The sequence below is a fragment of the Dermacentor variabilis genome, chromosome 3, assembly GCF_050947875.1.
Source record: "Dermacentor variabilis isolate Ectoservices chromosome 3, ASM5094787v1, whole genome shotgun sequence".
Classification (NCBI taxonomy): Eukaryota; Metazoa; Arthropoda; class Arachnida; order Ixodida; family Ixodidae; genus Dermacentor; species Dermacentor variabilis.
The window spans coordinates 145,632,005-145,658,352 of NC_134570.1; the positions used below are offsets into that span (position 1 = coordinate 145,632,005).

Sequence of the window (26,348 nt, forward strand, 5' to 3'; positions counted from 1 at the left end):
CCACTTTGTATTGAATTTGAAAAATTATTCTGAGCAGTGCAAGCAAAGCCTCATTGGAAAATATACTACTGTCAGAAAGCATGAAATGCTGGAATTATTTTTCTAGCCTGTACCCATGAACAAGTGCCGGGTTCTTTTATAGTTTTTGGCTGCCAACTAGGCACAAGCACATAGTTGTTTTATGGATTCGGTGCAGCAAAATATCGTTGGACTCCAATAAATCATGAGGTTCAACATCCAGAAGCATTTAACACACAGTCTATGGCACATGACCCAATGGGGCACTCCGGATGACATTTTGGCATCTTGGGGTTCTTTAGTTTGAATTAAACCTATGTACATGAATGTTCTGCCCACCCCGACCCGATCATACCAAAAGAAGTACCTCCACCGCAGTTCATCGAACCCGCGGCCTCCTCCTCGGCCATGGAATGATAAACACCGACCCGTCACGGCAGGTAAGAACCGTTTAGAGCAAGGATGTTCCATTTCGAGTTGAACTTACTGTTCCCATAAAATAAGGCATTCATTTCTTTTGCCTTTTTTAAAGCTTCTTGAAAAAATCTTTACCTTCTTAGAGGCGTTAGCTGAAGATTTTGTCTATTTCAGCAAAAAGCCAATGTGTCTTTCCTGCAGAATTATGGAGCCGTAGGTTCCTGTCGTAGGAAGACAGACTCTTTTAATCGATCATTCTTGGGAAGGAGGGTTATTACAGTCTAATTTTGCAGAAACAAGAAAGGGAGGCCGCCGTAGAGCTTTCCACTGTCGGGTCCAGTGACCATGAGGCGCCACGGACACTGCACGGAGCTCTGCCTCCTCAAGCCCCGGTAGCGAAAATAATGCAGTCCTTACAATTTGCTCACGATTGACTCTCTGCTTCTAGTTTTCTTTCTTGCTTGACTTTCTTGCAACCTAATTGCCATTTTTTCCCTGCTATTGCTCCCATTTTCACACAGGAGTTGGAGAATCCAGCTTGCTTCGGCGTTCTCTCAGCGATGCAGCCGGTCGTATCATCATGCGCACACTGGGGAACGAGTAATGGTAAAGGTGGGTGGGGTATCCCCGAAGGCTCCACTCAATGCCATCGGCGAAGCTGTCATGCGGTCCGTTCAGATTAAGGCCATTCAGGTTGGCGTGGTGGCACTTGTTGTACCACCAGCCACCGCGGTACTGGACAGCGCATTTGTCATACAGCGCCCCGTCGTTGTCTCTATCGAAGGTGGAGAAATTCTGATCGTTGCCGTCGGCCAGTGCGTCCCAGCCTGAAACATGGAAGCAGTGTACTGTCAGATGATGTAACATAAAACGTCTACCCCTTAGTGTTCGATATATCTCATTATATATTTTACCACCTCAGTAGTCGTACAACCAGCTCGGCAAATGATGGCCGCCGCCGTGCCGGGTACGCTCTTAAAACAGTTGCACCCTTTGGGGTGTATATTTGTCCCACAACAATAATCGTAATCTGCCTTGCTTGCGTTTCCTTTCCTGAAAACTCGGCGCTCGCTACTTTCCTGTCGAGAAGCTGCGTCAGACTGATAACGCGCATGCCGCTCGTGACTGGGAAGTACCAGGCTCGCAGCGTTAAAGAAAGGAAACGCGGGCCAGACAGATGACGATTATTGTTGTGGGACAAGATACGCCCCAAAGGGTGTACATTTTTCTAACAGTGTAGTATTTTAAAGCGAAGCTTTCACGGGAACCCTCGCAAAAATTTCTGACTGTGATTGCTGCGGTTGTCTAGCGAAATTTCTTTACACACAAAGAATAAGATAATCGGGTGTTCGATGCTGCGACGAACAGCCCGATTCTGTAACTATCAAGCCATAATAATTTTTTTACTGTTCACTTGGCGTTGGTACACGAAAGGCATCTGCAGAATTAGTCCACCATTGCACGCATATTTCATGCGCATTAAGGCCAAGAAGCTCTGAGACGACTGGCGCGGGTGTTCTGGCGCATAGCACATGCGCTCGGTTGCACCGCATATGGGTTCCGCCTTTACATCGCCAAACCCTGAATAATTGACATCAGCGCCACCACCACCAACCTCAATCGACTCCTTACGTCGAGTGGAACGCGTGGAGATGTATATCTATACTGTAAGTCGCTTGCTCCACGAATTACCCTACTCTGAACTTCGCAAGAGGCGCCCGCCCAGCTAAACCTAACGACGGCTACGGTCTAGCCGAAGACCTTGACTCAGTTTGGCGCACCAATGGCGACCAATGATGACACCAAGATGAATCTCGAGCACGCACAAATCCCACTTTCTTATGAACCAGCCAGCGGCGGTCTGGCTCACTGTTAAGTACGGTCGGAAGAAAACATCGACTCCCACCAGCCCACCCCTCCAACCCCGACACCATTGTTTCCCCGACAACCCCAACTCCTACCGCTGCCCCGAAACGACCCCAAAGTAATCATCCGTCCACGAGAGGAACTCAACCTTGCCACCTGGACCACGCCACAGGTCGCCGAAGGCATCAAGCGGGCATTTCCGCACCCCACTACTGAGAACGTACTGACCCTTGCTGTAAGAATTGACCCAGTACAAAACATCGCTATTGCTAGCCCACGAAACGAAGAGAATCCGTATGAGCATCCGTAACATCCCTACAATTCACCTGGCGATGGAAAATTTGCAGTAACGGCATACGTGGCGGCACCTGACAGCTCCGTCAAAGGGGTCATTCACGGCATTCCAGCAGGAACTCCCACAGAAGTCCTCCTTAACGGGCTCTATGCACCTGGCCGAGAAATATTACATGCCCGTATGCTTGGACGAACCGCTGCGGCATTGATCACATTCACTCGCAAGGCTCTACGTGCGATACTATGCCCTTCTACGTACGTTATTACAGCGGTGAAGTACGGTGCAAACCATACCGACAAACCACGCATTTCTGCCGATTCTGCCACCAAGTAGGCCACCAGACCGATGTATTCCCAAGTCCAAAAGCAAACGTATGCCTCCACTGTGGTACACGGAACCCCACTCAGGAACACCCCTGTCACTCCCGGTGCGCCTTATGCCATGGGCCTCATCCTACGGCTTCCAAGGAGTGCCCTGATTGACTGACGAAGGCATCCTCAGCATCCCAAAGGACCAGCCTCCGGGAATACTCACGGTCGAAGTCTCGGTCACGTACAGACCAGCAACGGAAGCGTTCCCGCTCCGGGTCTCGCTCCTGCTCGCGGAACCTATCAGGAGCGACCCGGAAGCTGAGCAGACCTGCTGTACCGGGATCACAAGGGGTGAGCTGGTCAGCACGGCTTTTCCCCTCTCACACAGTCACCAAGCCAATACCCTCTCATCACGTCTACACACAGCAGCCACCCCACATAATTCTTCACCCATGCACAATACTGATGTTTGATTGCAAATTCTAGCTGAACTAAAGGCCATCAGAGAAGAAAACAAACGCCTTCATGAAGAAAATAACAAAATTTACACGCACATTGCAGAACTATACGCCACTCGTACTGCCACTTAGCATTCCACACCAATAACTACACCCTCAATGCCATCTTCTTCGGAACGTTCTGAACCCATGATTCTCGCCGGATCAGCAAAACTGACTGAAATCGCACAAGTCGAGGAGAAAGTTGATTTACTGCAACGGCAGCTTCTAGCAATGCAGCAAACATCTAACCACTGGCAATTGTTATTGAAGAAACACGGCTAGCAAAAGATCAGCGACGCAAGAAAGTGAGAACACTGGTACAACTGGAAGTAGAGCAGGGACACCCTGCTGATCCACCCGTCAGTCAGGACGAATAACAGAACCAACCACAGGAACGAAAATCCATTCATAATCTGGCAATGGAATTGTCGCAGCTACAAACGCAAGCAAGGATCACAGAGAGTACATAAGTAACGCCAAAACGACACCAAGCGTAATCGCACTGCAAGAAACAGGCACACATTCAACTCAAACTGGCTACAACACACATACCACCACGCATTTAAAGCCGCGCGGCCGCACCTACAACTAAAACGCTCACAACCACACAACACACAATAGACGGCAGTGACGTCCATCATAACCTAATTGAGATCCTGGCGCTCCAACGAGGCCGAAAGAGCCTTTTCATACTGAATATATACAGCCCACCCAAGCAGAAGCAGGCAAAGTTCAACTACTTGATCACTAAAGCGATTGGTATAGTAAAAATACTAGTCTGCTGATTGTAGGCGACTTCAACGCGGCTCACCTGGCATGGGGCTACATGACAGCCACATCAAAAGGCACTGCACTCCAGTACACGATACAGCAGCACCGTCTCACCATCCTCACAGACCCCGCATACCCCACACGTCCAAGAAACAGCGTCTCCCGAGATACATGCCCTCACCTCACATTCACTAAAGGGATACAACAAGCTGCCTGGCACAACACGGAGGAAACTCTAGGCAGCGACCACTGTATACTCGCCACCACATTCAACGTTACGCATGCGCGCCACCCGATAAAAAGACAACACTCACAGATTGTACAGCTTTTCGCAAACAGCGAGCGGATGACTCCTCAACGGGTATTACGGATCTCGAGCAATGGGTACGAGAGCTCCAACAAGGCGTAGCCAGACATTCACACTTACACTTACACAGACATACCGGCCGTAGACCCGCACCTTCTTCACCTCTGGGAAGCACGTCGAGGCCTTGTTAGGAGATGGAAGCGCCAAAAACATAAGCGTAAATTGAAATTACGTATAGCTAAACTCACGGCAACCGCAGAATTATATGCTGGGGAGCTCGCCCGTCACAACTGGCGACAACTATGCAACAAGTTGCAGGGCAGTCTTAGCACTGCCAAAATATGGTCGCCGCTACGCCATCTTCTTCGCCAGTAAACAATCCAACAAATCCTCCAGAAGCTTACGGGTTCTGATGACGAAATCCTGAAGGAGTTGCGGGCGCGGTACATAGGCGGTTACGAACCCGCACAGGGACAACCTCCACCTTACAGCAGGAGCGACAATTACGACCTCGACAAGCCGATCACTATCACTGAGGTACAACAAGCACTCCATGCACTCACACGAAACACCACCCCAGGCAAGCACAAAATAAATAACAAGCTCCTGCGCAATCTGGATTATGGCACCATTAGATCTCATAGTGACTTCTTTAATGATCACTGGGAAGCGGGCACGCTACCAGCAGACTGGAAGCACGCGGACATCATACTCATTCCGAAGCCAGGCAAACTCTCCAGCTTAGAAAATATGAGACCAATCTCACTGACTTCATGCCTAGGCAAGCTTATGGAACATGTCATTCTGAACCGGCTTCAACCTTACCTAGAATCCAGCGACCTCTCTCCCGATGTTCAGATTCCGGCCCCACCTTTCTACCCGCGACATACTTCTTCAGCTGAAGGAACAAGTCCTCAAACATATCTCACCGCACGACACCGGAGCGTTTCTAACACTTGATCTCAAAGGCGCTTTTGACAATGTGGCGTACCATACCATCTTAACAATCCTAAGCCTCACGCACTGTGGTCGTAATATTTACAATTATATACGCTCCTTTCTAAGCAACCGCACGGCCACAATAGGCATTGGCTCACTCAGATCCCTGACGTTACCTACCCGCAGCAAAGGAACCCCACAAGGTGCTGTTCTATCACCCACCCTTTTCAATATTGCTATGATGAAATTACCTGATAAACTCAATGCAATACCAGGAATCAGGCATGCAATATACGCCGATTACATCACTATCTAGATCACCACTGGTTCCGAAAGAGAGATACAAGACGCCCTTCAACAAGCGGCCGACGTCGTCCAGAAATATGCAAAAACAAGTGGACTCCGGTGCTCCCCCGAGAAGTCAGAACTATTAGTCGTCCGAGAGAAATCACGAAGAAAACTCAATGACCTACCCCACATCACATTCACACTCGACGACAAAGAAATGCCCACAGTAAACCGCGTCCGCATTCTCGGCCTCCACATGCAACAGGACGGCGGAGGCGCATGCACCATCCAAGGCCTCAAGCAGACCACCTTCCAAATCATGCGAATAGTCAGCCGCATCACTACCAGACAATACGGACTGAAAGAAGACGACATAATACTGCTCGTCGAGGCCCTGATAATCAGCCGCATTGCCTACTCTGCGCCGTACTTGCCACTCACTCCTAAGGAGATAGATCAGTTAGACGTACTTCTTCGGAAAACCTACAAGCAAGCGCTCGGCCTACCATCGGGAACAGCGACACTCAAGCTTGAAGTCCTAGGAGTCCATAACACTATAAGAGAAATTATAGACGCCCACCTCACAAGCCAATGAGGACGCCTAGCCCTCACACTAACAGGAAGAACAGTCCTAGCGCGCCTAGACCACTTCACACCCGGCAAAAGCTACGAACAAACAATCCATCTGGCCCCCAACTTCCGGGAGCACATCAAGGTAGCCCCTATTCCCAGAAGCATGCGCCCGGAACATCATGCCGATTGTCGCCAAGCTCATGCAAAAACTTTACAGAATAAATATGGCAGTCTCCCCACCACACTATACACAGATGCCGCGCAGTAACCCCAAAAAGCAGCCATGACTGCCAGCGTTGTCGACTATAACCTACAAGAGGTGATCTCGATGATGGTCCGCACTACCAGCGCCCTCGTAGCGGAGGAGACAGCCATCGGCTTGGCCATCACCTCTAGACTGACCAACGAATACGTTACAAGTATTGCTGACTCCCAGGCAGCTTGCCGTACCTACGCGAGAGGCAGAATATCTTCAATCGCTCACCGACTTCTCAAACAAGCCTCCCAATTTCCGGACGTTGAAATAACGTGTACTCCAGGACACGAGTCCCTCCGTGGAAATCAACGTCCGCACACTGTAGTCCGAGCGCATGCCTCCCGGGCGCCAAAAGAGAGGGATACGGCCGCATCCATGGAGCCCGTACCTTTACAATACAACGCCATACTACAACACCACAGATTGAACAGACGACAACGCCCACCTCCACACAAGACCCTCTCACGTGAAGATGCCGTAACATGGCGACAACTACGAACCAATACATACCCCCATTTAGGCAGTCTACATGCAATACACCCTACACTATATTCATACAAATGTCCCCTTTGTAATGATTAAGCCTCCCTATATCACACCACATGGGTGTGCCCCAACGTGAAGGCGGCCCCGCAAATACCCAACCCCCACCCGAACAGTGGGAGGCCGTGCTGACTTGTTCGGACCCTCGTAACCAGCAGCAACTGGTGCGGCGGGCCCGGGAGACGGCAAGAGCCGCAGGAGCCCTGGACTAAGGGCGCCTCCCGCACAAGCAGAAAGACACTTGCTTGTCCTTTATTTTTTTAAATAAATGTTTCTCCTGCTTCTCCTCCTCACGGTTACACATACGCAGGAGTAAAGCGGGGCCACAATAGTCGACCTTATACATTGTCATTGTACTCCTCTCTGCATGCACCTATTTTCGCCATTATTCTGCCTAAAAACTTTAAACATCGCATCGATGTCACTACCTCGGTGTCTCTTAGAGTGTATTCGCATGAATTGATCTTTGTATTTTGATAAAGGTAGTGAACGGTGTACTGCATAAAAACAGGCTGTCGCAGCTGTCATGCACCGCGTTCTTTGAAAAGAATTTGGAGCGGAGACAACCAAGTACATATCTTTACATACAGTCGAGTGGTGTAGCCGCCTGTCCGTCCGTAGATGTTCTTCTATTCGTGCTCGTCTCCTAAGCGCTGTTTTTCTTCAAATATGCAACGTTCTGACGGTGCTTATCCCACTGCTGCTTTTCTTCATTAACGCGAAAGAAATTCACCGACAATTACCAGACTCCCTAATGCAAAGTTTTAGCGCAGCTGTGAATGTGTTTCGATTTCGCGATATATTGGGCTGGAGCCAGCAATCAGGCTCATACGGCACGTTGCACATGGAGCGAAATGCGGCGCGACTGCCTCGCTAATTGGGAGATTACAAGCGGTAGCACGTGGGTGACGCGTGGGCGCGATTCGCAGCAGTCACCGCAGACAGACTACTTCTCATGCAGCGCTTTCTTTCCATATACGGGATCGGCGGACGCGCTTGCCGCACGCCTTATCGATTGCGTCATCGGTGAACAGACGAAGCGCGCTACTCTGGTGCCATCTCGTAGCGACTGTTACCCCACAACACGCCTGGAGCACAGCTACGCTTTTCCTCTCACGCTTTCGCAGTGCCTTCCTCCTCTGCTTCCCTCGTCGAGCTTGTTTGACTATCGACGTCTTTCATTCCCCGCTGCCCTTCACATTCACTCTTCCATCGATCGCTTTGCTTGTTTGCTCGGTTACGCAGAGGGACGCTGACTATCAACGCAGGAACGGGCGCTTAAGAGCTGCGCTCTAAAATTGTTAGACCCTCAAGCCAAGCAGATCAGTGGAATAGAATTTCCACGGAATGTCGCCCATTTGCAGATTAGTGCGCGTAGGGATTTTGATTATAGAGACTATCACGAAATCGGTCCCGGGAATGCCAGGTGGCTCAAGAAACTCAGAGTTAAAGACGCTGAGGGTGCTTTCTTGAAGATACAACCTCGCATTACCAACGACAAGGCATACAAAGGAGCTGCATGCGAAGCCGCTTTTCCCATTTGCATGTATTCACCTACTGATTTTGTAACATAATGATCGAAGTATGTTACGGCGCGCATTGAAACTCACCTGCAATAATTTCCTATGCAACCTCGCGCAGTTATTTTACAACCTTTGCACACAAACCACAGAACACCATATTGCTTTCTGAGCACTCCATCGCATGATCCCACTGTAAGCGCGTAATTTACGCAAAGTACATAAAAAAACGATGCATAGCGATCAGTGAGCTCAAAATTTAATTTAAAGGCCTACATGTCCCCCTGCATATTAGATAAATCAAACACCTGCCTACATCCAGTATTTGCCTTTCTCGAATTTTTCGGTTTCAAGCCTTCTCAGTTTCTGCTCGAGTGAAAGAGAAGATGACAGCGCTCTCGCTAAACAGCTGCTACAATAATACCTTTTGTTTAAGGTAACTACGTGCTTAGCCGATAGGTAATGCAGTCATCTCGCCCACGTATTATATTAATATTTTAGAATAGGACCTCACGATTTCACTCGAGAAGCTGTCTCTTCCTCCATTTCACTATCTGAAAGCCATGTTCCTGTCGTTTCTTGATTTTATTCGCTGAATAATACGAAATGATATGCAGGACGCCTTATTTTGTTTTATCGGTGGCTAATACTGTGCCCCCGCATGGGTTAAAATCGTATAAATATGATTATTAATGGGGCAGTGGCACCATCTTATGGCAAAAAATGATACCGTTGTAACGATGCTAATAGTAACGAATTGGAGGCCGCGATCATATGTGGTGTCCCACCTTCGAAAGTTCGTCTTAATATGCACTGCATGCAAACAAGATAATGGCCAAATCATATTGAATGTTGCACCACTAGCGATCTGCATGCAGCATTGTATGCAGTAGCAAAGGCGAAGACAGTGTCCGACGTGCGGTAAAGAACCCCAGATAGCAAAAGTTAATTCAGAGTCCCCCACTACGACATGCCGCACAATCAGATGGTGGGTTTGGCACGTAAATCCCCCTCCCCCTGCCCCCCCCCCCTAACAGTGAGGGCCCAATGTCAGAATTTGATTAGCCGCTAACACCGAATAATCAAGACACACTTTAAATTTATTAGTTTTAATGATTCGTAAGCAGGTCCCCTATAATACCAGCTGCATTAAATTCCTTCTATAAAAGCTTTGAAGGCTTCTTCAAATGGCACGAAACACTATTGCGGTCCATAAAATTCACTTACACGGCAACTCTGTAATGGACCTTAACGAGAAAAGCTATCACATCGAAAAAAAGGCATTCATCCTGAATTCCCGCCGTAAAAGCACACAAATATCACCTTCTGGTCCCAACAGCTTTCCGAGTCGCAACTTGAAGAGGTTCCCTTCGTTCTCAACACGAAAGCTCTCGTAGTCCACGAACACGCTGTCTCCTGTCCTGTTGCTCAGCACGAGGCGCAGGGTAATGGGCTCGTCATCTGACGTAAGCGCGTGCAGCGCCTTGTTCCCTGGAGGGAGAGGATGGAGTCGAGTAACGATATGTGTACAAATATTTCGGTGATATTTCTTCATTACTTGCCTAAGGGAAATAGCTTCAGCTTAGTGAAATATGTGGCGGGGAAATTTTTCTTAACTCTGTGTTGTTGTTCCCTTAAAGGGAATGCATTGCTTAAAGCCATCATAATCAAACACTGCATGAAAACGGGACAGTTTGGCGTCGCAGATGATTATGGCTTCATCCATTATTACTTAAGATCTTCCGCGCATCTTCCGAAGCTCAACACTAATCGTAGCAGCTTCGTTCGTCATCCACCTTTACAGGGTGGAATGCCTCATGATTTCTTTTTTCTCATCTCCCTGTCTCCTTTTGCGCATGCGCAACTGCTTACTACCAGCAGACGATGTTCTAGTGCCTTCGAAGTGAGAGAAACGCGATCATGTGTTCTTCTGTGCTGCAGCTGCTACTGATGATGATGATCTTCCTTGATGGGTCATCATCAGTGAACCCTACTGTGCATTTTCATCATCATTTAAAAATCCTGATGCATCAACAACATCTACGAAGCATGCAATAAATTGCGTGGTGCAGTTTCTATGCTTTCAAACTTTGAGCACTCTTGCAGCCCCAAGTGCGATTATTTGGTTTTTGTTGGCAGAATAAATAATATCTGACTAAATATAAGAAATAAAAGCTATCATGTTGCATCATATATATCTAAGAAAGAATCACTCCTGCATTTCTGTACGAACTAAACATTGTGCGCTGACGCTCGAGCAAGCTAGGAATACAACATGTGATCTGACAATTGCGCTTAGTCGTACTGAATTTTACAGCCGCTCAATTGCACGAGCGACCTCAACTGTGCTTTTTGCCACCAAGCTGTATGCGGCTATGGCATTCCCGTCGTACACGAACAACCGGCAACATAGCGAACGCGATTGTGCCACTGCTCACAGGTTTCTCGTTGTCTATTTCTTCAGCTGGCTCCGCTGCCGCTCACTCTTTAATCGGGTATGAGCCATTCCTTGGCAAGAGGAAACTGTCCTCGTTATCATCATTAACAGCAACAGCTATCGTCATCAGCAACGCCTCGAACATCGTCCTCATCGTCTACAGCCTCCTCGTATGAACGCCAAGGCGCAACCGCTCTTTCGCGCTCGTGCCTATGCTGGCGCGCTTGTCGCCATCGTGTTCTTCCTGAGTGGCTCCGTTGCCGCTCATCATTCCAGCGGGGAATTTCATTTCTCTTCTGTTGTCGTAATGGCGAGGTGGTGGTGGTAACAACTTTATTGACAATTCGGCAAATTTGTGGCCTGGGCTTAGGCCATCCCCGAGGAGGTCCGGAGATCCTGTCTCCTCGCCGCCTCACAAGCTTGCTGGATGGCCCATAGTTGATTTTCGAGGTTTTAGCTGCGCAACGCGGTCATCCATCGCGCCGCAGCTTCATCTGGGGAAACTGCATTTTCTCTGCTTATAAGCTCAGATTCCCAGAGAATGTGTCTAAGAGATGCGTGAGCCTTGCCGCATAGTTTGCAGTTATTGAGTAGATGTCGTGATATATCCTCCTCAGATGGACGGGGTTGGGGAAGGTCTTTGTTTGTAGCTGCCTCCAGTCTGCCGCTTGGGCCCTGTCGAGTTTGTGGTTAGGGGGCGGATAAACACGCCTTGAGTTTTGATAAAATTGTTTAATATCACAGTACCTGATCATTCTGTCCCTCTATGTCCATGCCTCCGTTTCATTTCCAACCCCAAGAGAGGATCCTTCTTCGCGGGTGCGGAATGTGGGACCTCGCGCTACGCAATGGACCTCCTCGTTGAATTTGGGTAGGGGGTGTCGGGGGACGTGTGAGCCGGGAACCACATATTGTGTCGTTCCTCCGTCTCCTCGGAGGTGACATAGCTCGCGTTGGCTTTGGGTATAGCCTCAGCCTTCGGCGAAATTCTGACTTGTGCATAGTTTCTGACCGCCGTCTGCGAGTCACTGAGTACGTATCTGCAACAGGGGTTAACGATGGCTAGGCCTATCGCCACCTCTTCCGCTACCTCGGGGTTTTTGACACGTATGCTACAAGAACTGACCAATTGTTTGTCGGTATTGAGGACGGCCACTGCAAAAGCACGTCGATCCTCCTATTCTGCAGCGTCTACGTACAGCGCTTCCTTGTCCCTACCGAAGGCTTGAAGTAAAGCCTTGGCTCTACTCTCTCTTTGACAATGATTGAATTCACGGCTCATGTTCTTGGGTAGATTAGCCACTGGCAGCTTTTCCCTGATCGTGCTTGGAAGGTATGTCTTGTCGCCGTGCTGCTTGTGATAACTGATCCCGAGTTTGTCCAGGCTGCTCCTGCCCGTTCCTGTCTTCGCTAGTCTCTCGAGTTGCTAGATTTGGCGTGCCTCAATTAACTCTTCAAGCGTGTTGTGGACGCCCAGCTGTAGCAGAAGTTCCGTGCTGGTGCTGTCTGGAAGGCCCAGTGCCATCTTGTGTGCTTTTCTAATGAGGGTGTTCAGTTTGGCATATTCGGCCGCGTACCAGTTGTGGTAGGCGGCCACATAGGTAATGTGGCTAATAACGAAGGAGTGTATGAGTGTGACGACACTGGCCTCCCTCGAGTCTCATCGTGTTCGTGATCTTAGTCTCCAAATGCCTGACCGTTTCTCAGTTGTTGCCGTTCGATTCTATGATGAGTCCAAGCACCATAATCTGCTTCACCGTGGGCATTTCTTGTCCCTCTTTGGTGCGCATGCAAATTTCTTCGTATGCAGCATGCCGGATACGAAGAGCCTTGGGGGGTCTTCCCCTAAGCGTCGGGCGGTAGAGGAGGAGTTCCGATTTTTCTGGCGAGCAGACGAGACCGGTTCCGACCAGGTACTCTTCGACCACCTCGACCGCGGTCTGTAACAGCTGTTCGATTTCTCCGTCGCTTCCGGCGGACACCCAGATCGTTATGTCGTCCGCGTATATTGTGTGATGCACTCCTTCGATGGCGTTGAGGCGCTCGGGGAGGCCGATGATAATGAGATTAAAGAACATCGGCGAGATGACCGAGCCTTGCGCGGTGCCGAGGCTGCCTATGTTCCTGTCTTCGGATGCGAGTTTGCCCAGCGTTAAGGAGACTTTCCTGTTTGTGACGAAATCGTGAACATAGCTGTACGCTCGGTTTCCTAGATTGAGTGCGGCAATGCTGAGTAGTATGGCTGCGTGAGCTGCGTTATCGAAGGCTTTCTTGAGATCTAATCCTAGAATGGGGGCCCTGGTAACTCTTGTCTTGTCGAGTATCTGGTGCTTGATTTGCAACATTGCATCCTGCGTGGAGAGATGAGCTCGAAAACCGAGCATGGTGTCTGGATACGCTTCCACGTCGTCCAAGTGTGCTTTGATCCGGGTGAGGAAGGCGTGCTCCATCAACTTGCCGACGCACGACGTAAGGGATATTAGTCGGAGGTTGGCCAGATCTGGGGGTTTCCCTGGTTTGGGGATGAGCACCATTTTTGCTCTTTTCCACTGGTCGGGGATGCATCCTCGGGTGCAGCAATCGTTAATGTACTTGGTCTGTTCGGAGATGGTCTCTTTGTCCAAGTTACGAAGGGTCTTATTAGTTACGCCGTCCGGTCCCGGGGCCGACTCGCTGTTGAGCTTTTGCAAAGCAGCCCGGATTTCCGCCTCGCCAAAGTCTCTGTCCAGAGAGAAAGTGGGATTTCTCATGTATTCCCCGTGTTGAATAGTCGGGCTATGTGGGGCGTATCTGTCGCGGAGTTCGGAAAGAATTTCTTCCTCGTCCTTGGCATTCCTGTGTATTAGCTTGCGCATGGTTTCCCTATGTATTGCCTTGGTCTTGGTCGGGTCTAGCAGGTGTCGGAGCAGGCGCCATCTGTGACCGGTGCCAATCCGTCCGTCCATCTCGTTGCAGATCTCATCCCATTCTTGTTTACTAAGTGTTTCGCAGTGACCTCAACTCTGCTGTATACGGCTATGGCATTCCCGTCATGCACGAACAACCGGCAACATAGCGAACGCGATTGTGCCACTGCTCACAGGTTCCTCATTGTCTATTTCTACAGCTGGCTCCGCTGCCGCTCACTGTTTAATCAGGTATGAGTCATTCATTGGCAAGAGGAAACTATCCTCGTCATCATCATTAACAGCAACATCTGTCGTCATCAGCAATGGCTCGAGCATCGTCCTCACCTTCCACAGCCTGCTCGTTTGAACGCCTCGGCGCAACCGCTCCAACGCGCTCGTGCCTATTCTTGCGCGCTTGCCGTCGTCGTGTTCTGCCACACTGGGTCCGTTGCTGCTCATCATTCCAGCGGGGAATTTCATTTCTCTTCTCTTGTCATAATGGTGAAGTCGCATTTATTTTTTTTAATATTTACGGTGGTATGAACCATTGCTTAAGGCAGTATGAGCCATTCATTGTCTTACGTGAAGGGCGCATTTCATAACACAAGTGATAGAAGAATGTTCGTGGATACCTATCGTCACGATGACCACTGAACAGGACGCGCCAACCCTCTCATCGCACTCGCTTGCCCACGAAAAATTCATGAGGGCGTTGTATGTTGCTTGCATAGAGTTACTATACTGACTCTATGGCTGCTTGTCGATGCATGCCTCCATGGCGTAATCGTTGTAATATCAGGCTCAAGAACTAGACGTCGTGTGTTCCAATCCTGCCGTTGAACGGTCTTAATGGGGTACGTAATTATTTATGAAAGAGTACTTTTTCGAAACTTAAGAGTTTATAACTTTTCACGAAGCCGTGTGAAGCCAGAAGAAAGAAGCTAAGGCAAATGTATCTACTAACCAAGACTTCCGCGCGGCTTTAACACCCCGCTTACAACTCCTGTTGACACTAACGCCAGAGTTCCCTTTAGTAAGCACTGTATGAAACTCTATGGTTTGGCTTTGTGCGGAAGCGTGTCAGGGGTTCCCGCGCGCATATGTAGGTGGCGGTAAGCCTGCAGGAATTTGTGCATTCACAGAAATTACCCTTTCAAGCCTAGATGGCGCTAAAGGTTTTTTTGGGGGGAAACGAAACAGAACGACGAATGGAACGGGGAAGCAAATGACCACGGCCACCTAGCCAAATAATGCTGAGCATTAATCGCAACTGGTATTAGTCATTCTTTAAAGCTCGCCAACTTCAACGAAAATTAATCACATTCCCTGATTGTGTAAGTGGAAAACATTTTATCCAATCAATCAAAGCAAAGCATTCTACACATTTTGTCGCTTCGACTCTGTACCATAAAAGCATACGTTCAGGGCACTCGCGAATGTAATATAATATTGTTTTTTTTTACGAGGGATTACAGAAACCTTGCTACTTATACCGAACAGAACGCCAAAAATACACCATTAATAAAAACAACGAGCAAACTGTTTGCAGAAATATTAGAACCCCATATGCAGACTTTCGGAACAGGCGCCTGTTTCAATGTAGAAACGGTGCCATTATGCATGCTGTTCACTTGAATATTGAGGCCTGTTTTGTTTAGGTTATTGTATGTTTGTATTATATATGCCATCGCACTCTAGACCTTAGCTTATAGGAAGCAAGTAAATCGGCAATTTACATTTTTATTTCAGTTCATACTTATGGAATCGCAAGCGACAACCATCGGTACTCTTTATTCGCCTAAAGAGAGGAGCGAAAATACCTAGGACAGTTTTGAAGCTTAGTCATGACATACCTAAAGGAGTGGCCCATGGGTAAGAATAGATATATCTTCGCCATGTGTCAGGTAGACAGTAATTGCAAGCCGCCGAGTTCGTGGAGGGTACGGGAGAGATTAGAGCGTGGGCGGCGGGAGCTGGTCGCCACTAGGCTGTCACCAAAAGTTACCGCGAACCAAATAATGCCTTGACAGTTACAATAACCATCGAGGGCTTATGACCCTAGAGCCAAGTCTTGGTTAGGTCCCGAAAGAAGAGAGAGGTGCTGTCAGGGTATATTGGCTTGCCAATCCTCGCTACCTAAAGTCATTGCCCCATAATTTTTTTTATTCTTTCCTTCCTCAAAGATATTCATGTTTGACCCAGTGCAGCACCAAACCCGATTGAGCAGTCTGCTCCCGAGTAGGGGTGTCACAGTGAAGTAACGTGAACGTTCTGAATTAGTCTGTTGCGAAAAAAAAATGGAGGAAGCTTAAACTTCGCTTTTAAGAGAGGAATGCAATAGGATTCAAAGATCACTGACTGCTTCTCACGGTTCCCTGCAACTGTAGCGTATGTAACCGTAATGTTTACCGGGAAACGCCGGCCGCAAACGGTATGCACGAAGCCGTGGTTTGTGGTAGAAACGCAACCTCTTGCGAGGGCCGCGATGCGGCGGAGCCGAGCGAAAGCGGGAGCTACTGCACGGAACTGAGTGCGCCGCTCCGTGACTTCCAAGACACCCAGCCACGCGCCAGCGCGCGCAGAAGGCGGATGCCGCGGCAGGTGTGCGAATTGTAGAAATTCTGGAAAAGGGATTTAAATGAGTTTTCGCGTAGCAGAATTATGCTTTTTTGTATAGTCGAATTACAATCCCAGAGCTGTCATGACTGTATGTTTTGTGCAGCCATAGTTTACGATTCTTCTCACGTATTTTAGCTTGAAGAATTCAATTAGTTTAACAAATTCTTTGCATCACATGGAAGGCGTGGGTACGGGTGGTTCGACAATCTTTTTGCCGAAACGACGTCCGATGCTGACATTGGATTTTCTGCTACATGGGATCCTTAACACTTGCGTATTGAGATTTCTGTAGCTGCTAATTAGCACTGAATGCCGAAGAGTTTGTCCGGGCGCAGAGAGAGGCACACTGAGAGGCAAGCAGCTTTCTGCTGAGGCACGTATTTCGGCCCTCTTCTCTGACGCGTGATTTTGACTGTTCTTGAGAGTGCTAAGGGGCGGCAGCAGGAGCGTGAGATTACACAGTGCGCGAAAAATACTAAAATGTCGGAAATGTTTACAAAATAAACGTGCCTTCAATACTTCTTTTAAAGTTGCCTTGATAGACTCTCTTTGCTTTCTAGTCTTATATTTAGGTTGGCTAGTGGGTTAGTTTTTTGTCTACGAGTAAATCATACGCACTATGAGAGATTGGCCAAGATTCGGGCATTAGGAACATATAGTTGAGCAGAAATTAAAACGCCAAGGATACATTTTTAACAGATAAAAAATAGGAATGAAGCCATGTACGCCCTCATAGACTGTCTTGCCTTTTTCATCGTTGCCGCTATTCTGCCTTAGCCTCATCTTATGTATGAATATCCATATAACTATTTCGTAGAAATGTCTAGCCCACAATACCTCGTCACCATATTTTGCGGAACTTGCGTAAAACCATATTACCGATCCAATATTCCTCGCTTGCATTTCCAAATCCATTCGCGTACTCTGTCCAGTTCCGGTAGAAGTGATACACGCTGTTGCCGAACTGGCCTCTCCTCTGAATCACCTGTGAAGAAAAAGAAGGAATAAAGTACTACTATACACAGGAAGCCCTGCGATTTCATGCCATTTTCTTGCCTGAATAATAATAATAATAACAATAATTAATAATAATATTAATAATAATAATAATAACGGGGTATGCACCGCACTACACTAATAAAAATGACTGTTGAAATTTTGCCAACGCTTTCATACTGATAATGATTAATTGGTGTCGTCGTTATACTTGTGCCAGCTTTGTGGGAAAAGAGTGGCTACGGGCTAAAGCACATACCACGACGTGCTCAACTTTGTGCCTCCTCATTTCTTCCTCCTCCACTAATTGTCAACAGGACCCTTGCGCTCCGAGACACGTGCAAACGCAGCAGCTGATGAGAATGACCCGTATGGGCTGCAGTGTTATCGCCAAGGGCATTGTAGCTGAGATTTTAATATGTATCCTGTATTCTGCCCATGCGATATCATTAATTGCATGATGACGCCTCATGATACCTAAGACTATATGAAGTAACAAAAATTTGAACACTTAAATAGATAAGAAAAAGGGAAGCAAAGACACAAAAGTGAACGAGATGAAGTTTTCTTTTTTAGTTTACTACCCTGCGTTCTGAAAGGGTATTATTGCAAGAAAGAAGTAGAGAGAAAGAAAATATTACGTGCTCAGCCTGAGCAGTTTGATGCCGTTGCTCGTGCGAACGATGCCCTGGTGTAAATAAACATAAGTGAGGCTAATGCGCGAGGCTAACACATGCGAAGCTAATAGAATAAATGCTAACATTTTCGTATATTTGTTACATTTTACGCTACGGCTACCTTATTCCTAAACAAAATGTGAATCATGCCCGCCCTTACTATAACAGTGCTGGCTAAGATCATCGGTCATTATTCTTACCGTCCAGCCTCCGCCATCCGTCTCCATATCACAGTAGACGCTCTGACCTAGCGGTCCAGCAGTCTTGTGGAACACGCTGTAGACTCCGCTGGAGCGCTGACCAGCGTGTAAGATATCGGTGCAGTGGCGAGGCTGAATTGCGGCTATAAGACAAGAAAAAGAAGTGCCTCAGCCGTATTGCGGACGACCACCTCATATATGTCGCGGAAAGCTACATTTGTCCTCAGTCAATAATTACGCGTGACCAAGCGACCTTATTTTGAGATGGCATGCTTCTTTTTCCGCGCTGAATGTTTCAGCTTATTCGCCACAATTACGCCTGGTGCAATTATTGAACCGCAAATTTCAGTACTGTTTCTAGAGCCTAATCACAGTTATCCCGCCCAATCACCTCTATCATACTGCTCACGGGGTTACACGAGCGGGCATATTGACCTTTTATTAGGGTAAGATGGCAGCCTACGAGCGTTGATATATATACGGGGGAAAAGTGCCTCTCCGTATTTATCGGTACCAAATGAGAACAACGTACACTTTATGTCACCGAGTAACTGTGCCAGTTCCCGCACACGATCCCTGGCCTGTTCAATGGAGGGTCTTGCGACTGCTGCCGACTGTACCGTTGTGACTACAGCGGCGATGGCGGCACAGATGAAAGTTATGCAGCCTGCCATTTCGTTACCAGTGCGAGGCAGGGTGCAAGACGCTGCTTAACCGTGCCGGAATCTTGTCGCCTGCAAAGAATTAAAATTGCGTGATCCATTCGGTGAACCACTTGAGTGGGGCCAGGTGACCTGTTAATTTCTTTTTAAAAAAATTGGAGCGCGAAGAATGAGGAGGCACTAGGGCCTCAATTGCTTACTTATCACAACCATATACGAAGTTTTAATGACTGCAAATAACGCATTGCGAAAGGTAATTATCATGTTACATTACTGCATAAAAACAAAATAACAATTAGATTGTCTGTGATTCCTCTGGCTTCATTGTTTTTTATATCTCATGGTTAAAAGGAAGTGGTTTCACAACAGCAGGTCAGTATAAAGCAGGAGCAAACATTTCTTTGATTAGCAGAATGAAGATATTGACGCGTGTACTTATCTGTATCGGGCGACCACGTTTCGCCGCCTGCATGTATCCGAAGTTTCTGGAAAGTTATCGATGTTTCTACCCGGCTGTCTGTTGTCGCCTAACCTTGATTTCATCGCGTGACGCGAATGGTGTAGAACATTGTGATAGACACGCGGGTCCGAACGATTAGCCTGGAACATTCGACGACTGCTGTATAAAAGCCGACGCGCTTCATCCGCTGATCAGATTTTCTACGATCGCCGACCGTGTTTGCCGCTATTGTTGTGCTATAAGTGTAGCCTGTTTTTGTGGGCACAGGTTCACCCAATAAACGTTAGTTTTGTCTTTCACAGTATTGCTACAGTGTTCTTTAACGTCACCACCACGTGACAATATGCTCAAGATGGGACCTGTAATAATTAGCTTTAATCTTGGTAATGTGGAGTGTTCTCATGGTATTGGCATTGGAAGTGCATGATTAGTTTGTTAGCAACAGGGTATTCTAATGGCATATGCGTCATCCCACTGACACATCTCCATAGTTCTGATGGCACCAGGGAGTGCGCGTACATTCCATCTGAAACCCCTCTATCCACGCTTACATGCCTAAAGCTGGCTGGACACGACCCCTTATGCTTCGGATACAAAACGTTTGTCCACCAGCGACACGAAATTGATGCTCATTGTATACATTACCAGCTCACATTCTTCTTATTCTTCGAAAAATTTCATCGTAGAACATGCACTCCGCATCATCCGTCACATTGCTTGAGCAGAATATTTGACGAAAAAATGACTAAATTGAGAACATGTTGCTAGATTTAATGAAATAGTGCGCACTACAGCTAAAAATGCACTGACTGAGAGATCTATATGAAATATACTAATGCAGTAGATGGATCACGCAATTCTCTCTCAACTTCTCAGTAAAAACGAAATTGTCTTGCAAGAAGATCACAAAAGTATTGTTGAGCTACATAGAAAAATAACACTGGCTTCTTTTCTACGGCCTGTCCTCCTGACCTGCTTTAAAGTGTTTACTGTTGTGAAAAGGGCGAGGAGGACAAGTGCTAGAAACGCAGCAAAATTACGCTGTTATGGGCATAGAAGAAACTCTAGCGGTCGTGCGATTGTCCATCACACAAAAAAGCGCCGCTTACCCTTCCGACAGCATTAACAAAAATAAGGAAAGACTGAGGCACCATGGCTTTGTGCTTCTTCAATGTGGAAACCTACAAAATCGTTTTTGCGTTTCTTGGGACGCATTAGCCTATAATGCCCCTTGTGATGAACTTACCGATGAACGCTTCATTATGCTTATTTGTGTCGCTACTGCGAAATCTCCTTCTTGTCATTGAGTCCACTTTACACGTTCCGCAGTGCAGGGTTATCATCTGCGATCAGCGTGGTCAGCCTCTCTGTTTTCGTCTTATCAATTTTCGCTCTTTCTCCCTCTTGATATAGTTGCGATCTATGCGTAGTAAAGACTACAACGTATGGCTGACAAGGAAAGGGAGTAGAGGACGATGATGTGAATATTGACAGCTTCTGCTGGAAGCTCTTGAACTCACCTTATCCACCAAAATAAACGTGACCTGCACTAGTTTAAGAGTGCTGGAGGTGCTGATTAAGCGCTCACAATGACGGAACCACCACCACTGCAGCTTCGTCGAAGCCGACGGCTTTTCATCCTTCCGCCATCTGACCTTACAGAATATGTGGACGTCTCCGACGTACCAGTTGAGGAAGCTCCTCCGCAGCCAGCGCATATAAGGATAACGCCTACCATTCCTCTGCAATACTAGCGAAAGCCGCACCCCTTTCTGGAAAGAAGCCGTAGAAGATGCTGACGAGGAGCTTACCCACTACAAACGGGTAAGCATACTTAACGGGTGGCATTCAGCCCCGAAGATATCCTTCGTGCTGTTCTCCCTCATCGATACTGCACTCGTCTGGCACGATAACCAGGAGGACCCGCTTACAACGTGGCAACGTTTCGGTAAATAGTTGAAGGCATGTTTCAGGGATTCACTCACTAAAAACAAATAATACACGCCAAACTGACACTCTCGCAACAGACCTAGCTACCGGATGAGATATGCACTACATCTATTCTGGAAGTATTAGAGCTGCGAAATGTAGGCAATGATAGCATTTCGGAAGAACACAAAAGTAGGACATTTGCTGAAAGGTATGTCTGAAGATATGTAAACATTTTCTCATGGAATAAAAACACTTTAGTTCTCTGTTTGATGGCCTTCGGCATTCGATAATCCTCTAAACACTGAAGTTGCGCCGGATCGAGGCAAAGGTGGCTAGTCGGCGAACGTGTAGGCGATTGCCAGTGTAGACACGCGCTCTTTCAACTTCGACCTACTTTCCGCCATCCAACGCGCTGAAAGTGCAGCGCCGGTGTCGACAATTGCTATCGTCAATACTCCTTCTATTGCGATTTCAATAACGTTTTTTCGGGGAAGTGTGAGGCCTTATACATTTCGCTGACGCCGCACTTCTCGCCCCGTGACGTGAAATATTTATAGCCTCCTTGATCACCCGCGCCGGTGCGCACCGGGACGCCTTGATGCGCACTTTCATCCTCGATCAAACGCACCGGTGCGCACCGACCATCCTCGATCACCGGAAGCGCAGCCTGTTGGAGCGGTTTTCCGTTGCCCCGTCTCGCACCGAGAAAATCGGCGGTGCGCCGGGGTGCAATCCCAGCAAGCACTGCGGGAGGCGCGACGGGCGCGCACTGCCGACTGCAGAACCGCAGACACTCTGGCCCGATAGCTACGGTGGCAACGGAGTTAGCTAGCGGAGATGTCGGCAATGAGAAAGGAAGCGCCGCTAGTTGCCGCAGTCGATGAGCTCTTTTCAAGTTCGTCTGACAGCAAAGACGACGTACATGTAGATCGACCTCGTCCAAAAGCAAAGTGGTGAACGGCGGCTGAAAGTGGACAGGTTCGTTGAACGGGTCGTCAGGAACGGGTCGTCAGGAATAATTATAAAATCCATTGGTGTTTGCTTCCAACCAGGTATGTCGGAGCACGCAGTTCGACAAGGTTCGAGCGCTTGCCGCGGATGCTCAGCACCTGCAAACAATAAAATGCGCGCGCGGGCGTGTTTGCGCACGTTTTGCGCGCCAGGCAAGCATCCTGCACGGGGTGCAGTTTTGTCCTCGATATTGACCCTCCGCAATGCGCCACTACCGCGGTGTAAAGCGCACCTTTTTGGTTTCCGGGCAACCCCGGGGCAAGGTGATCGAGGGCGCTATTAGTTTTCCTGGCGCAGAGGCTCCGCTGCGGCTGCATGGGGGAAAGGAAGCGACGGCAAGGAGAAGGTGAACGGCGAACGGAGAACACGGTCTCGACGGCAAGAGGGGATTCAAAGGTGTCTGAATATTTTCCGCGTTGTTGGAAACGTGGCGCATATAGACGCACCTTGTTGGGGACGTTCGGCGTAAGCAGGTTACAGTGACATGCCACATGTCCAGCACAGCCACAATTGTAATTTTGTAATTGTCTGGCCATGTGTAAATGGAATCAACGAAAGCTAACGAGCCACCCCTTCACGAACGAACTCCTTGATCTGTAGCAATAGCGAAGTGTTAACCGGGGCCACAGCCAAGCTCGACATTGAAGTGGCCTGAGGTGTAGATTGGCGGGTGGCTATGCCTCGTTTGCGTAGTTCGTCGGAGCTTTGACAGAGACTGACGAGTTCAGAGACTGTCCCCGGATTTTTCGCCAACAGCTACTGGAAGGCGTCGTCTTCAATGCCTTTTAAGATATCGCGGATCTTCTCGGCATCAGCCATTCTGACGTCAACGCGGTTACATACGTCGACAATATCTTCCATAGAACTGGTAATTGTCTCCCCGCACTGTTGCGCACGGCCACGCAAACGTTGCTCGGCGCGAAGCTTGCGAACCGCGGCGCGCCCAAATACCTTTGTCACGTTTGTCTTGAAGGCCGTCCACGCAGTCAAATCACGTTCGTGGTTGCGGTGCCACACGCTGCCGACACCACTCAAATAAAACGACCCATAATTCAGTTTTCTAATGTTGTCCCAATGGTTGTGGATGCTCATCCGGTCGTAGTCAGTGAGTCAGTCTTCTACGCCTTTGTTTTCGGGGCCGCTGAATATGGGTAGGTAGCGTTGACGCAACGGGCTGGGGCAGACCGTGGTAGTCACCGGGGCTGCGGGTTGTGGTTGTGGTGGTCCTTCTTCCGGCATAATGAAGACGAGCTGCAGTGTCCGATTACGAAGTTGCTGAATTCCGGTTGTACCCAGCACCTCCACCAATCGGAAGGAGGGTTCAATCGGCTCGTAGAGTAGCCACTATTGTGCCACTGTTGTACACCGGAGTATCCCGTATAGTGCAACCATTGTGCGTATGCTTTTACTTTTCATAATCGCCTCTCTTACTCCTTCTGTATTGTAGGGTACCAAACTTGTTGTTTTTCTTCCAAGTAACCGCTCTGCCTTTCCCTTGACACTTTTTTTCTATCTCCCAACGCAGCCAACGAAGCCGGTAAGAGTCACAGAGCTGTGCTATGTTTCTGATCTCTTTCCAAAAAAAATTTAGCCCCTTCTTTTCTTCTCAGGTATCATGACGAAGAGACATAGTTATTTAGAAGTATCTCTGGCACAGCTTTGTCGTTCTCAAGCGTGTGTAAATAATGGAGAGCTATTTCCTGTGTGCTCAAGTCTACTCGTTTTAACCCGTTAAGGACGAGACATATAAATACCAAGAAAATATGTTTAATTTCTATCTATCTGTGCTAAACACATTAAGAATAATCATAATCAACAAGAATAAAAGATATCGTACAGAAATGTTTTCAGCAATACAGGAAAAATCCCTGGCAGAGAAGTGGAAGTGGGCTTAAGCCGAAATCACCTAATGCTTCATTTGGAATTTGTGCAGGCAACTTTCATCATATCTGAACGATTGGTGTAAATTTCATTTGCTTCACATCACAGCAGCCGGTGATTCGACACTGGTGTTTCTCCCCTGACAGCGCTTTCAAAAGAAAGCGAGTCGCTTGCCAAACTTCTTCGTCATTCCATGTTTCTGCTCCAAACCAACGACTGACGCTTGCTGCCAGTGATTCAGAGTGGGGCCAAGACATTTAGCCAGAAACTTCGTACTTAATATCAAAACTCCGCAAAAACTTGCTCGCAAGTGTGTAGACTGTAGGCAACACTCGTCACAACAAGCTGACATTAAGTCGTTTCTACGTACTTCTCGTATTTTCCACATAATTTCGGTTCTGCTATTTCTTCTCAGTTTCATACCTTACATAAAACGTCCACTAAGAGTTATCCAAACATGTTTAATTCGCCTGGCTATTCAGAAAACATGTATGTTGAAGAGCTAACAGTATAGCGTTGAAAGCCATGTCACTACTTTTCTTTTGTGCCAGATTAAAAACAAAGTTATTCTCCTTACAATGCTACGAACCTATAATAAATCTATTGGCTCGCATCCGCGTAAATGTATATGCAGCTAGGTAGTCTCAATTATTTAATATATCATTGCAATGTACACAACCATTGATGGGCTCTTCGCGATGCATTTCAAGGAATTTGCCAGCGCCTTTCAGAAGAAAACAGTGATTTAACAAAGGTGCGAATGGGACGCATGTGACAGAAATCTTCCTTTTTCGTGCTGACACGTTTTCTGTACACTTGGTTTGGCATCCTGGTTAATAGATGGTAGCGGCCGTGCGGAACTGATGTAGCAAATTCCAAACAACAGATTGATAGCCCTGTTTATAAGAAAGTTTTTATTGCGCATATATTCAATTTTGTACTAATTCTCTGTGACATCTGATCCAAATAAGTTTAAGTAGGCTTGTCTGCTTTTTGTGCGCGCGTGGTGGATGCATGCCTCTGGTTGTATTAACAAGTGCGAATATTTGTCGCCAATGGCTCTGAGGTAAGCAGTTGTTGACACTAGCACATTGAGGCTGGGCTTCTCAAACGTCCGTGCCTTTAGTTCTTCTCGCTGCGCAAGTACAACTTCAACGGGCATCTCCCGGTAAAGAAACAAAAATAACCATTTATGGAGAACTTACCTAGACGGGGATGTGGCGAAAACGCTTGCTGTCCGCACTTCGGATATCTTCTTGTGCCGGCAACGTGCTCAGTGCACACACAGACTACTTCGTTCTCTCATATATTCCCACACAGTGTCCGACGTTTGCCGAGTATATGTCCCGGCAAAAAAAAAAAAAGAACAGGCGCGCGTATATTAATGAACCGATCTCCCGGGACAGGCTGCTTTTCTCAGAACATTCTCGCGTGTCTGCAGCCATCCGTCTTTCTGTCACCGCTGTAAGCACTCGCCTAGCTCAGCAAGCCAACGGAACAAGACACCGACAGAGGGGCTTGGCCGGTCAATGCCTTAAGGTCGCGTCAGGCGCCAGAAATATCTGCAGTAGCACTAATCTTGTGGGCGGAAATTTCGTAGCAACTGAATCTGCGTCAGCTACGGCGTTTTATTTTCTGTTAACTACATTCATCCATTTCACTTCCTTTATACTTTCATCGCTTTCATTTCAGTTTCTTTCTCAACCCATTGCGTTCTCTAAGTATGCGCTTGTAGCTCAACACTTTCCGGCAAAATCGTGCGCAAAACTCACATGCAGTTCTAAAGGGTTGTTTGTTTTTCTTCTTTCCCGCGGCCACGTGTTAGATAAGAAAGTCTCTTTACTGTGTACTTCGCGCTTGTGCCCACTTCCTCTCTCACGAAGCGTTCGAAAAAACCGGAACGCTAGCGTCTCCGGTGCGAAAAACCAGACGCACAAGTCTACGCTAAATGCCTAAAGCTTCCCCAAAGTAGCCTCCCCAA

The 26,348-nt window shown here is 47.8% G+C and overlaps 1 protein-coding gene across 1 annotated transcript; it reads right to left on the bottom strand.

Annotated features, from left to right (window-relative positions):
• Positions 1-667: 667 nt before the first annotated feature.
• LOC142576369 (techylectin-5A-like) lies at positions 668-25,697 on the bottom strand. The gene is made up of 6 exons (XM_075686471.1): positions 25,573-25,697; positions 18,954-19,155; positions 18,422-18,564; positions 17,428-17,533; positions 9,928-10,095; positions 668-1,262 (listed from the first exon to the last, which is right to left on the bottom strand). Exons 2-6 carry the CDS (start codon positions 19,093-19,095, stop codon positions 949-951), a joined length of 873 nt encoding a protein of 290 aa, XP_075542586.1. The 5' UTR covers positions 19,096-19,155; positions 25,573-25,697; the 3' UTR covers positions 668-948.
• Between the last annotated feature and the right edge of the window lie 651 nt (positions 25,698-26,348).

Coding starts and splice junctions, on each gene's coding strand:
- LOC142576369 (XM_075686471.1), bottom strand. CDS start 19,095: ATGGCAGGCTGCATAACTTTCATCTGTGCCGCCATCGCCGCTGTAGTC. Junction 18,565..18,953: donor GTTACTCGGTGACATAAAGT/GTACGTTGTTCT, acceptor CTTGTCTTATAG/CCGCAATTCAGCCTCGCCAC. Junction 10,096..17,427: donor AAGCGAGGAATATTGGATCG/GTAATATGGTTT, acceptor CTCTCCCTCCAG/GGAACAAGGCGCTGCACGCG.